The sequence below is a fragment of the Trichosurus vulpecula genome, chromosome 9, assembly GCF_011100635.1.
Source record: "Trichosurus vulpecula isolate mTriVul1 chromosome 9, mTriVul1.pri, whole genome shotgun sequence".
NCBI classification, from domain to species: domain Eukaryota; kingdom Metazoa; phylum Chordata; class Mammalia; order Diprotodontia; family Phalangeridae; genus Trichosurus; species Trichosurus vulpecula.
Window position 1 is genome coordinate 147,196,733 of NC_050581.1, and position 13,875 is coordinate 147,210,607.

At 47.1% G+C, this 13,875-nt stretch overlaps 1 protein-coding gene across 1 annotated transcript in view; it reads right to left on the reverse strand.

Moving 5' to 3' along the window:
- The window catches only part of CHST13 (carbohydrate sulfotransferase 13), a 55,874-nt gene extending 44,583 nt beyond the window's left edge, over positions 1–11,291 (reverse strand). Inside the window, exon 1 of the mRNA XM_036738793.1 lies at positions 11,095–11,291. Coding sequence (XP_036594688.1) covers positions 11,095–11,188 — 94 coding nt within the window. The 5' untranslated portion in view covers positions 11,189–11,291. The remainder of the gene's footprint in view (positions 1–11,094) is intronic.
- Positions 11,292–13,875: the final 2,584 nt, after the last annotated feature.

The following is a 13,875-nucleotide window of genomic DNA, read 5'->3' on the forward strand; positions in this document are numbered from 1 at the left end:
CCTATCTGACTGGCTAACATGACAAAAAAGGAAAATGATAAATGTTGGATAAGATGTGGGAACTTTGAGACACTAATGCATTGTTGGTGGAGTTGTGAACTGATCTAACCATTTTGGAGAGCAATCTGGGACTATGCCCAAATGGCTATAAAACTATGCATACCCTTTGATCTAGCAATACAATTGCTAAGTCTATATCCCAAAGAGATCATAAAAAATGGATAAGGACCCACATGCACAAAAATATTTTTAGCAGCCTTTTTTTGTGATGGCAAAGAATTGGAAATTGAGGGGATGCCCATCAATTGGGAAATGGCTGAACAAGTTGGAGTATATGAATGTAATGGAATACAATTGTGCCATAAGAAATGATGAGCAGGTGGATTTCAGAAAAACTTAGAAAGACTTACATGAACTGATGCTGAGTGAAGTGAGCAGAACCAGGAGAACATTGTACACAGTAACAGCAACATTGTTCAATGATCAACTATGATAGACTTAGCTCTTCTCAGCAATACAATGATCTAAGACAATTCCAAAAGACTCATGATGGAAAATGCTGTCCATATGCAGAGAAAGAACTGTGGAGTCTGAATGCAGATGGAAACACTCTATTTTCTCTTTTTTTTCTTTCTTGTGTTTTTTCCCTTTTGTTCTGATTCTTCTTTCATAACATGACTAATGTGGAAATATGTTTAATATGATTGTATATGTATAGCCTGTATCAGATTGCATGCCATCTTGGGGAGGAGGGAGAAGAGGGAGAAAAAAATGTGGAATTCAAAATCTTATAAAAGGGAATGTTGAAAACTGTCTTTATATGTAATTTGAAAAAAATACAATACTATTTAACTGGAGGGAAAAAAGAAACAGAAAAAACAAAGTAGATAGTATCTATGAGAGTAGATAGCACATAGACTAGTATTTATGAGAATAGATAGCATAGAGATAGTACCTATGAGAGTAGATACTATAGAGATTGATATATAGGTGGCCCAGTGGTTAGAGCACTGAGCATGGAATCAGGAACTTATCTTCTTGAGTTCAAATCTGGCCTCGGACACTTACTAGCTGTGTGACCCTGGGCAAGTCACTTAACCCTGTTTGTTTCAGTTTCCTCATCTGTAAAATGAGCTGGAGAAGGAAATGGCAAACCACTCTACTATCTTTGCCAAGAAAACCCAAAAGGGGTCATGAAGAGTCATGACTGAAATGAAACCACGACAACCACCGCAAAGATCTGCTTTCAAATCCAAGTTCTGCTACTTACTGCTTACAAGTCACTTCAGTTCTCTGGGCCTCAGTTTCCTTATCTGTAAGATGATGGGGGTAGATTAGATGGCCTCTGAGGTCCTTTCCAGCTCTAAATTCCATAATGATCTCAAAAGGCCATCAGGAACATGATGAGGAGCCTCCGACTTCTGTACCCTGAATTTGCCTGCACACACTAGCGCTTATCCTAGGGACCTGAGTCTACAGCCTACGGCTCGAGTCATCCAGGCTTGGGCATCATTGCCTTTTTATCCCCCATTCAGGAAACCTGAAGATTGAACGAGTGGCCTAGAAGAGGTGAAGCTGATGGAGGAGGGAAGGGAATCGGGGGGCTCAGAGAAGCAAGCCCAGGTCTAACATTTTAGAGCCCTATGAGTCTTTTAAAAAAAATCATATGCTTATCTATTTTTTCCTTTAAAAGAAGAGTGAATAATTTTCATTTTGCAGAATTAGAAGTGTTAGGGCCAGATCAGGGTGGCATGGTGAAAAGAATGCTGGATTTGGAGTCAGAGATCCTGGCTGAAATCCTTGCTCTGTCACTTGGCCTTGGGCAAATCACTTTTCCTCTTTCTCTTGGCCTCAGTTTCTTTATCTGTAAAATGAGGGAGTTGGCTAGATGGCCAAAGGGTTTTTCGCTTTCACCTCTACATCTACGATCCTAAGCCCAATGGGGCACCATGGCACAGCTGCAGAAATATTGGAAGTGGGAATGAGGAGACCTTTTGGGGTCCTCTCTTTCCTCTTGTGACCTGGGCAAATCAATTCTCTGGGGCTCCTCTGTCAAATGAGGGGCTCCCAAGAACTTTCACTAATAGGCACAAGTTTCCACGGTGCCTTCCTTTTTTGGAGGCTAGTTAGTCCAGGAACATCCAAAGTGGGCAGTCCTCCCACTTTCTCTTCTGACTCCAGGCCCCTAAGCTAGGTCTGCTGTCTCTTTGGTCCTGCAGGCTATGAAAGGAGGCATGTTAATGTCACAGCATGGAAATAAAATAAATGCCAACAGCTGAGACTTAAATAGCTCTTCGAGGTTTTTAAAATGCTTCATATATGTGAATATCTCTACAAGTATGTTTATGTTCATAATATATTTATAAATATATTCACACATAAATATATGTTCAAGAATATATTTGTATATGGGAATATATATTTATCTCATCTGAGTATTCTGGGAGCTAGAAAGCCTGGCTTCTAGTCTTGGCTCTGAGTACTAGTTGTATTTCCTTTGTACACATCCTCACTCCTTGCTGTGGTTTAGCTTCCTCCACCGTAAAATTTGGGGCGGGCACTAGATAATAACTAAGGTCCCTTCCAGCTCTCCACCTCTGATCCCTCTCTGGGCCTCAGTTTCTTCATCTGTGAGATGAGGGAGTTGGACTATGTGACCTCTAAGCTCCCTTTCAGCTCTAAATCCTAAGGTAGAGAAATGTTGTTCTCCATATTAGGAGCCAGCATGGTCTCTAATTTCTCTGCAGTATCTGCTATCTGCTCTTGGGTACAAGATCCAGGGAAGGAGATTTGTTCCTCCCTCCCCAAGGCCACCTTGTTCTTATCTCCTCATCTCCCCCCATCTCTACTCCATAAATTTCTCACCTCTAATTTTGCCACATCTAGCAACCGCTGATTTTATAGATGGGACAGAGAAGGTTTAAAGTCTTGGCTTGGAGCTTTGGCCCAGTTATTCAAGCTTTCCCTCCTTCTGGGGAGTTCTTCCAAAAGGTGCCATGCTGAGCCCTGCCATGTCATGTCCATGCATCCCTCATACCTGAGTCACTATGGGAATGTCTTGGGATGTCATCTCTGTAAGCTGGGCTTGCACACAATAGAAGCTCTGTGTGAGGACTTGCCTACAGCCCCCGAGGCTACCAAAAGTCACTTGGAATGCTTTTTCTCTCAGAAAGAATCCTTTAAAAGTCAGTCACAGCAAAATTATGTATGATTCTCCTAGGAGCAATGCTTCCATACAAGCCATCCGCTAATACCTTAGCATAGCGCTCAGCTGCTGAGGCAGAAAACAGGCCCGAGCAGGACCTACCAAGCTGGAAAGGCTTCAACATGGCCCCAGCAATGGCTGGGGCCCAACCTGGCTAAATGGAGAAAGGGGTATCACCAAAAAGATGTCCCTTAATAGGGGACTGACATGAGGTTGCGACCCACAGTTTAAGAAGCACTGAAGAGGTCGTGAGTGGAAAAAGTTTAAGAAGCTCTGCTCTAGGTAATCAATTATTGTAGAGTTGGAAGGCCATTGGTGGCCAGCCAACCCAACCTATACACACATACATATCTGTGTGTGTATAAATATACACAATATATGTATATGTGTGTAAATAACATATATATGTACGTGTGTATATATAATATAAATATAAACCCATGTTGTTTCTCCCAACAGAATACAAGTTCCCTGAGGACAGAAATTGCTTCATTTCTTACCTTGTCTCCTTAGTGCCTGGCACATAGTAGGCACTTAGTAAATGCTTGCTGATTGACATTGATCGATACCTGATAAATGGTCATCCAGCTTCTGCTCAGGAAACTTCAGTGAGAGAGAACCCCTATCGTTCATTCCACTTTGGGTTAGCTCTGATTATTTGGGAGACTTCCCTGAAGCTGGGACTAAATTTGCTTCTTTGTCTTCTGTACCCTTTACTCCTGGTTCTGCCCTCTGGGCCCAAACAGAACAAGCCTCCTCCCTCATTCACAGTCCTTTGGATCCTAGAAGACAGATCTCATGTCCCACCTGAACCTTCTCTTCTGCACTCTGAGCATCCCCATTTCTTTCACCTAATCCTCAAATGGCACAGACTCCATGCTTTTCTCTACCCTGGTCCCATTGCTCTGGACTCCCCTCATCCGAAATGTGGTGCCCAGAACTGAACACTGTGCTCCAGATGTGAATTGACCTTGCTCATACCACCCCTCCCCCCACATACCTTTGCACTGTAGTCACCAAATATAGCTGTGCATGTTGACTTAGTTTGGAGGGGATCATGTCAAGGCCTTCATAGGATTTCTCCAGCTCCCTGTCCTCTAATACACGTTAGCGTATAAGCAACAGTGATTTTCCCAGGGAGGTCTTTTTGCTTATGCTAATAATCCTACTGTCCCCGGTCCCTCAATCCTGCTTGACTGCCTTCAGCTGCTGCTGGGACAGAGCCAGAGTGGGGAGAAAGAGGCAGGGGGTGTTAAGAATGACAACATTTTTAGACTATAAACATTTATTTCATTGTTGGTTAAATTGATTAAATGTGCAATTCTTGTCTAATGACTGGTAAGTTGACATACTACTGGAAGAAATCAACTCTTTCGGTATTAACATTCTTGTTCTAAATGAAACCAGAAGGCCCATGGAAGTCTAAATGACTTCATAGGTTCTCCTTGGAGAAGTAAATGGAGGGAGTTGTTATCATGGGCCCAAAGTGAAGTATCATTTTAAGGTACCTCACCTTGTAGATGGTGCTCAAGAGTAAGATTAAAAAGGCCACCAGGAAGAAAACTTCAAGTTATGTATGCACCAATGAGGAGGTACAGAATTCCTGTGAAGGACCTGACATAATTCTTCCATCCAAGTCGACATATACAAGTATATATGGTAACTAAAGCCATGGTGGAGAGGACAGAGAAAAACAGGATGGGAAATATGGTTCAGGATTAAGACCTGAAAGAAGCCAAAGCCTTAAAGACTGAAAAGCCTCACCACCTATCTAAATATGTCCATGTCCATATCTACCTCTTTAACTGCTTAAGCCTATCGGAATAACCTGCATATCATGAATACCACCTTCAAGAAAAGAAGTGGAATGTGCTGTATGTGCAAGTACTTAAGGATGTCATACACACAAATCAAATTGTTGACGTCAGAGATTCTGAAATTCTAAGAGCCAGGATCAAGTCAAGTCAAAACAGCAAGCATCTGTTAAGTACCTACTATGCGCCAGTGCTGGGGAGTCAATGAACAGGGATAAAAACCAGTTCCTGCTCTCAAAGAGCTCAGTCTAATGGAGAAGACAATACACAAATGACTACGCACACATGAGGTTTGTAGAGGACAAACTAGGGATATTCACAGAGTGAGGCATTAAGAGAGGTTGGGAATCACTTCCTGAAAAGGTGAGATTTTTAGCTGAGATTTGAAAGAGGTCAGGAGATGAGATAAGGAGGGAAAATATTCCAGGCCTGAGGGATGACCAGAGAAATGCCCTAAGTCAGATGGTGGAATGTCGGTAAAGTCCCTTAAGGAGCTAACCTACACATAAAGCCCTCCTGGCCATGCTAATTTCATATGTCCCCCTACCCTCTTTATGAGCCTGAAATTGGCCCTAACTTTCTTACTTAGAAACTACTAGAGCTAGGAGGAAGCTTATGGATCAGCTAATCTAATCCTCTCAATTTACAAAAGAGGAAGACAAATCTAAATCTAGAACAAGAAATGACTCATCTAAGGTCACTACCGCTTCTATTAAGTAGCAGAGCTGGACTCCAGATCCAATGCCCTTCTCCCCAAGCTACTCTGTGTCCTCCCAACGTCCTCTTACAGTGTTGAGCACAGGAACGTTTGCATGTAGGGGAGGACATCGATAACTGGCCCCGAGCTTTGCTGAAGGGTCCCTTAGGAATCACCACCTGTTGTACTAGAGATAACCAAGGTTCAGAAAACCGGGCTGGACTAAATGTTTTGAGTCACATGTCAAGAAAAGCATAAGCCAGGCTGGTGAGGACAGCCTGGTGAGGACACACACAAAGAAGGATGTTTGGAATGGGGAGGACTACATAGACAATCTGTCTGCCCTCCACATTGGACAAAGTCCAGCCCGTGGCCCGTGCCCAGCCTGTGTGGATGAGTCTGTTCTCCTAAAGAATACTCCTCTCATTCATTACCTCTTGGACCCAACCGCCAAAAGAGAAAGGGCAGGTGAAATTGGGCTTCTTAGAAGCCAGACTTAAAATGCCCCTGGCTCATTCTGAAGGTCCAGACTCTCACCTTCTGTAGTCTCTTCGGTGGTGGCCGTAATATTAATTACATTGGGTGTCTTTGATTGAGTTTTACTAGGTGCTAAACCCCAGGCCCACACCCCTATCTACTAGGTGCTAAGCTTGTGTGAGTACGAAGCCCTCAGGGTCCTAAGGAGAGTTGCTAACACCAGAGCCAATCGTAGGAGCCTGAGTTCTGGTCGCTCAGATGACGTTTGATGATGTCTGAAACTGTATAAAAAGGGAGAACAGAGCTATTTGCTTAGGGCTCTCACTCTTGGCGGTGCGCTGATGTGGAGACTCTGGGCAGCTGTAGTTAAGAGCCCTCCAGCTTGTAAACCAGGGATGTTCGGACTTTGTTAAACCCTGGTAACTGTGCATTGAGATTTGAATCAGACAAGGTCTGTCTGTTGATGTTTGTAATTTGTTTGTATTTGCTCCAAAGCTCAGGGGGCTGGCTTTTCCCACTGAGCTGAGTGAATGATATTTGTATGCTGGATTAAAGTAAGATTGTTAACCTCTTAACGTTGCTTTCCTTAGTAAAGCAGATCAAAAGAACCTGGGCTTGCAGCATTCTGTGTGCTGGTTGTTGCAGGTTTTACACAGTCACAGTAGCTGCTAGCAAGATTGTTGAAACAGTGGCTGATCTCTATCCTCTGGGGATAGGTCTGACTTTTAGAAACAGCCCCCAGTCATTCAGGGCTGAGTCTGGTCACTGATGGGAAAAAATGAGTTGGGGTTTGCTATTAATAAACTGCTTTTCTTTTTTGCCCTGGTAGCCCATTCTCAAAAGAAGAATTCCAGGGGCAGCTAGGTGGTACAGTGAGTAGAGCACCAGCCCTGGAGTCAGGAGGACCTGAGTTCAAATCCAGCCTCAGACACTTGTTACACTTACTAGCTGTGTGACCTTGGGTGAGTCACTTAACCCCAATTGCCCTGCCTTCCCACCCTCCAGAAATTAAAAAAAAAATTCCAGCCATGACAAGACCATTTAATCAATTATTCACTAAGCATTTATTAAGCACCTACTATATTCCAAGCACTGTGCAAGGCACTATGTACAAGTCCAAAGACTGAAACAATCCCTAATCTCAAAGAATTTATATTCTATCATGAGAGACATCATGACATATGATAATCACTAAAATTTACACAGCGCTTACTATGTGCCAGGCGTTGTGCTAAGCATTTTATAATTATTACCACTCTTGATCTTCACAACAGCCCTGGGAGGTAGGTGTTTTTATTATGCCCATTTTACAGAGGAAGAAACCAAAACAAACAAGGGTTAAGTGACTTGCCCAAGGTCACGCAGCTAATTGATCCCTAAGAGGGATCTGAACTCAGGTCTCCCTGACTTCAGGTCCAGAGTTCTATCCACTGGGCCACCTAGCTGACTACATGATGTATAAATATAAACAGAATAAATTTAAAATAAATGCCAAGTAGTTTAGGGTGGGGAGGGTGGCAGCAGTTGGGGGGGGGATCAGGAAAGGCTTCTTCTAGAAGATGACTACTGAACTGCATCTTGAAGGAAAAGAGGGATCCTGTGAGACAGAGGTGTGAAGGCATGAAGATGGGAGATGGAGGATTAGGTGTGAGGAGCAGAAAGAAGGCCCATTTGGCAGGACTGTAGAGTGTGGAGAGAAGAGCAGCTGGAAAGTGAAGCTGGAGAAACAGGATGGGGCCGAGTCATGAAAGAGTTAAAAACAAACAAATACGGTATATTTTTTATCCTTGAGGCAATAGGGAGCCACGGGAGGTTTTTGAGCAAGAGAGTGCCATTGGCCGTACTTACATGAAAGGAAAATCGCTTTGCAATGGGAATGCTGTTAGACTAAGTTTAGCTCCCCAGGTCCCAAGGGGTGCATCTTCATTTCACATCAGTCTTGTCAAAGGGGCTACAGGCATCTTTATTCTCATTTTATAGATGAGGAAACTGAGGTTCAGAGAGGTTAACTGGTGCTCCAGAGTGACATGGTTAGAAGCCACAACTCAGGTCATCTAACTCCCGTGCTAGCCGGTGCTCTTTTTACCACCTCTCATAAAGAAAAGCCTCTCATAAAAAGTACCGTAGAATAGAGAAATAGAGGGAGCATTTGAAATCATCCCTTTTGACATACAGACAAGGGAAGAAATGGACAGATTATCAAGCAAAGGGACCAAATGAGATAATATATGTAAAATATTTGGCAGACCTAGAGCGTGACATCACCATTGGCTCTTTTTCTCAAGTAGTTTGCTCAAGGTCACCCGATGATCGGGAGGGACAATGCTAACGCCCACAAAGACCAGAATCTGTCCATCCAGATGCCGATCCTCCAAAGGTAGGGAGGGCAGAGTGGCAGAAGGGAACCAGTAACTGATGGGGCATCAGGGGAGCTTGGTTCTAATGCCTGGCTCTGCTGCTAATTCACAGTGTGACCAGAGGTATGTCTACTCTCTTGGCTTCAGCTTCTAATCAGTAAAATGTGGGTATATGAGGGTATATGTGTGGTTGCGGTGGGGGGGAGGGGGTGGGATAAAGCCTCTTCCAGCTCTCTAATCTGTAATACTTTCATGATACTTTGGTTCCTATGACTAAAGGTGTTTTTTCCAAAGCTAATTTGGGTATGGAACACTTTGGGCCTTGCCTCTGATGCCAAGTCCAGAGCTCTTCTCTCAATACCACACTGCCCAGTGGAGGTCTCTGCAGCTCCCACATTCTAGAGTTGTTAGAGACTATCCCACACAGGATTCCAGAGAAGGAGAAGGGGGAGAGTCAATTTTCTTTCATATCCAGGGCAAGAAATGATTCAGCCCTAAATGTGTTATCCTATAAACCACCCCAGCCTTAAATGGAAGAATAGGCCAGAACACACAGGACAAGGCACCCCCAACCAAGGGGAATGTGAAACCCCCTCTGCTCCTGCCAATGGGGCTCCTGCAATAACAGAATTCCTCCTCCTATTGGAATCTGTTTTCTTCAAGACTCAGCTCAAGTACTTCCTTCCCCATTGAGGCTTTTGTCATCCCCCACCCACTGCCCAACTGCCAGTGCCTCTTCCCCCAAGGTTGCCTTGCATCTTCTCTGTGTGTGTTTTTTATATACCTATATCGGTATTTATTATCTCTCTCCACCTCTTCCTTAAAGATCCGGACTTTCTTCTTTGTATCTCTAGCACCTAACATGCTACCTGGCACATAGTTGTTGTTTTGTTGAGTCCTGTCTGACTCTGTGACCCCATTTGGGGTTTTCTTGGCTAAGATACTGGAATGGTTTGCCATTTCCTTCTCCAGCTCATTTTACAGATGAAGAAACTGAGGCAAACAGGGTTAAGTGACTTGCCCAGGGTCACACAGTCACTAAGTGTCTGAGGCCAGATTTGAACTCAGGAAGATGAGTCTTCCCGATTCCAGGCCCCCTACTCTATCCACTTCGACACCCAGCTGCCCCTGGCTCGCAGGCATTAATAAATGCTTGCTTGATCATGACTTTGTGCAGGTCACTTCCCCATCTGCAGAATGAGGGGGTTGACCTAGATGACCTCCAAGGTCTCAGGCATCTCTAAACCCTCTGAACCCGAGCCAGGCCCCTATTCCCTTCCTTCCCTCTCCTGGAACTATTGCCTCAAGCTCCAAAGTTAGAAACCTGCCTTGTAATTATGGAATCTAGCCGAGGCCAGATGGGACCCGAAGAGGTTATTTAGTCCAATCCACCAATTTTACATAAAGGGAAACTAAATGGCCTGCACAAGGTCCCATAGCTAGTTATCTGCAGAGCTCAGATCCCTTCAGAGCACCCTCTCCCTTACTCTGCTCGTGGCTGTGAGCTCATTTCCAGCCTCCCCACCTGTGTTTCATACCCACTGGCCCCGACACATCCAATGTGCGCAATGCTAAGAGCTCCCTGGTTCCAACAGCCTACTAAGGCGAAATTGCAGGCTGGAGAATGAAGTACCTTTGCCCCAGTTCCCCAAGTTCTGAAACACACAAGAACGAGGCTTAACTCTTTTCTTCCACCCCTAGTCAGCTGGGAGCCCCCAAAGCCGTGATTCCTCCGGAGTAAGGATTGTGCCCGGGGCTTCAGCTGCTGCGCTGGGTCAATACAGGAGTCAGCTAGACAACCACCAGCCTCCAACTTTCTTTCCAGACTCTCCTGGATGTCCCTGGGATCCTTTTAGGATGCATAAAGAATCCTAGATTGTTGAAACCGCATTGCACGCACTGGCCGGCACTAATACCCTTCCTCCAGCATTTTATACCTCTCTAAAGCCCTTAGAAGTGAAGGGACTCGCCCACGGCCATAAAGGTAGATAGGGAAATGAGTCTTCCGACTCACGATTCAATGCTCTTTCTACTAAACTAAGTTAGTTCTCGTGGCACCCTCTCTTTGGAAAGGAAGGTGGCGGACCTGGAGTGGGGAGGTGGGGAAGGAGCTCCTAAGGGAGGTGGACGGAAGAGGTCAGAATCTGTCTGAGACTGACCGGCGCACTCAATCTTTGCCTGCTCCAAAGCCCGCGTGTGCACCCAGTCCAGTCCGGTCCAGTCCCGTCCCGTCCCGCCCCAGCCTCGAACTTGGAGCTGTCCCGGTGCGGGTGCGACTGGGTGCAACCGAAAGGGGCTAGCTGTGCGCGAGGTAGCGACGGAGCGGAGTGGCCCAGTGGCCGGGCACCCTAGGGCAGAGCCGCCAGGTCCGGGGCAGGAGGTGGGGACGGTGCCACAGGTTGGCTGCACGGGTACTCCTCACCCCCAGTCAACTGGACTGCAGCCTTCGGGGCTGGCCTCAGGGCGCTCCCCTAGGCCCCGCCGGGACTGGCCCGGGGAGCCCTGCCGCCCCCTCCCCAAGCGAGCCCGCTCGTTTTCACTCACCCGGGCTGGGGCCGCTCTGAAAGTAGAAAATGACCAGGAGCAGGGAGCCCAGACATGTGGCCAGCACCATCCGTTGCACCCGGCTTTTCCTCATCGTGGCTCCCCAGGCTAGGCACCTCCAGGCGAGGCTCGCCGGCCGCGGCTGCTGCCCCAGCCCGGGGCAGCCCGGCCGCCTCCGACTCCCAGGCGCAGCCGCCGCTGCCGCTGCCGCCGCCGCCACCGCCCCCCGGGCAGGAGCCGCAGAGCGCAGCCCGAGCGCCGAGCTCCCGGCTCGGGCGCCACTGCTGCCGCGGCTCCCCTCCTAGCCCCGGCCCGACCCGTACCAAGCAGACCTCCCCGGACAGCGGAGGGAGATAATGGGCACCCCGGGGGCGGAGCTGAGGGAGGCGGGGCGGGGCCACCCGATCGCCCGGATTCCTTCCCCTCACTGCTCTGCGCCCCAGCCCGCTGCGCCCGGAGGGGGAGGGTCGGCAGGGCGGAGCCAGACCTTCTCCCCGCCCCTAGTCGTCTTTCGCTCTTGCCCCTCTCCTCCAGCTGAGTGGAGCGGTCTTGTCCAGGGATGTTTGTCGAGTTTGCATTCGGGGGTACCAGGGTGCGAGGGAAGGGCAGACCTGGCAGTGACCCCCGGAACGTGGCAGTGGCGGAGGCACTCAGGATACTGGGACAGCACGTGGCTGAAGGGAACCCCACCCGGACTGCTAGCGGGTCTTCGCGACACCTTTCCAGCCTGCTCTGACGCCGGGCCGGGCTCCTATGCCACTCAGTCTGGTCAGTGCTTATGGAGAGAGAGGTTCGCGTGGGTCATCCCTCACCAACCCCAGCCCAGACCCCAAAGGCACTTCACTGAAAGGATGGGGCGATCGGGGGAAGGAATTTGTTTCAGCACACCTGAACGCCTTTCCACATGGTTGGCACTGGTCTGCAGTTAGCTTCCCAACCCCTCCAGTTACCACGTGATTTCTGGGCAGAGAGACCCCGGGATAAAGGCAATGAGACATTCAGCAGGGCCAGTGTTTGGGGGCCCTGGGAGCCTAGCAATCACTCACGGAGACAGCACCGGAATAGTCACATTTGTGGTTTGCCAAATGCTTTACAAATGTCTCTAGCCTCAGAATGCTGGGAGGTAGGCGCTATCCCATTTTACAGTTGAGGAAAAAGGTGAGACAGAAGTGACTTGACCTGGGTCACACAGCTTAGTGTCCGAGGCTGGATTTGAAGCTAGATCTTCCTGACTCCAGGCCTGCTCTCTATCCATGGCCACCAAAGAAGGAGCTGTGATTAAAAAGAAGACATTCATAAGCTCATAACTACAGGTCTGGAAGGAACCGCAGGCTCATTTATCCCACCCTCTCTCTTAGTTCACAAGTGAGGAAACAGGTCCAGGGGCCTTAAGGGGCTCGAACCGAAGTCACCTGGTTCCACTGGTAGTGATCTTTTCACTGTTCCAGTCCTCTTTTTGTAAACAGTCCTGAAATTCGCCCTTTTGATCCAATCTCTAAGATGGAGACTTAGTGACGTAGAAAGAGTCCTAGATGGGGAGGTGGGGGGGGGAGGGATGCAAAATTCTCATCCCAGCTGCTCCTGTTAAACTCTGTGTGAGTGGGGCTAAGTCACTTCTTCCACCACCCCCCATCCCCCCCCAGTTGTAAAATAAGGGGGCTGGACCGAGTAGAGGCTGGACCTCAAAGGTCCCTGTTAGCTTGGATATTCTTTGGCTTTATGATTGGCCTATACCCTCCTCGGGCTTCCTTTTTGTGCCTTCTTTTTGCCTTTAAGGCTTGCCCTACATCTTCAGTGCCCAGCATAGGGCCTTGCCTTATAATAGATTAATGTCTAATCTACTTTAATCTAGATTAATGATTGCTTAATTGAACAAGAAAGAAATGATTGAGTAAACTGGGGATTCCCAAGGCATAAAGGAAGGTTGGAAACCCAAGGTGTAGGTGGACTGGCTAGGCTAGAGGAGGGTTAGGCTGATGACTTTTTCTTCTGATTATCTCAGGGCTTAGGATAGGTCTAGGCACCTAGTAGATGCTCAGCCAACACTTGCTGAATAGAATTCTAGGGGATAGGTATGGGGGTGGGGATCCTAATAAGAAATTGTATTGAGTTTGGAATCAAATTCCTCCCTGTCACGTGAGGGGTTTGGGGGAAGCATGGTTGGACAGGATGAAAATTATCTGTTCAGTGGATTCCTAACTTAAGGAGATATGACAGTGTGCTAGGACAGGTTTTTTTTTAATTTAAATTTATTTATTTAACATATTTGGTTTTCAGCATTGATTTTCACAACAGTTTGAATTACAAATTTTCTCCCCATTTCTACCCTCCCCCCCACTCCAAGATGGCATATATTCTGGTTGCCCTGATCCCCAGTCAGCCCTCCCCTCTATCACCCCCCTCCCCTCTCATCCCCTTTTCCCTTCCTTTCTTGTAGGGCAAGATAAATTTCTACGCCCCATTGCCTGTGTATCTTATTTTTTAGTTGCATGCAAAAACTTTTTTTTTTTGAACATCTGTTTTTAAAACTTTGAGTTCCAAATTCTCTCCCCTCTTCCCTTCCCACCCACCCTCCCTAAGAAGTCGAGCAATTCAACCTAGGCCACACATGTATAACCCTTCCACAATACTCATGTTGTGAAAGGCTAACTACATTTTGCTCCTTCCCAACCCATCCCGCTTTATTGAATTTTCTCCCTTGACCCTGTCCCCTTTCCAAAGTGTTTGTTTTGATTACCTCCACCCCCATCTGCCCTCCCCTCCATCATCCCCCCCCTTTTA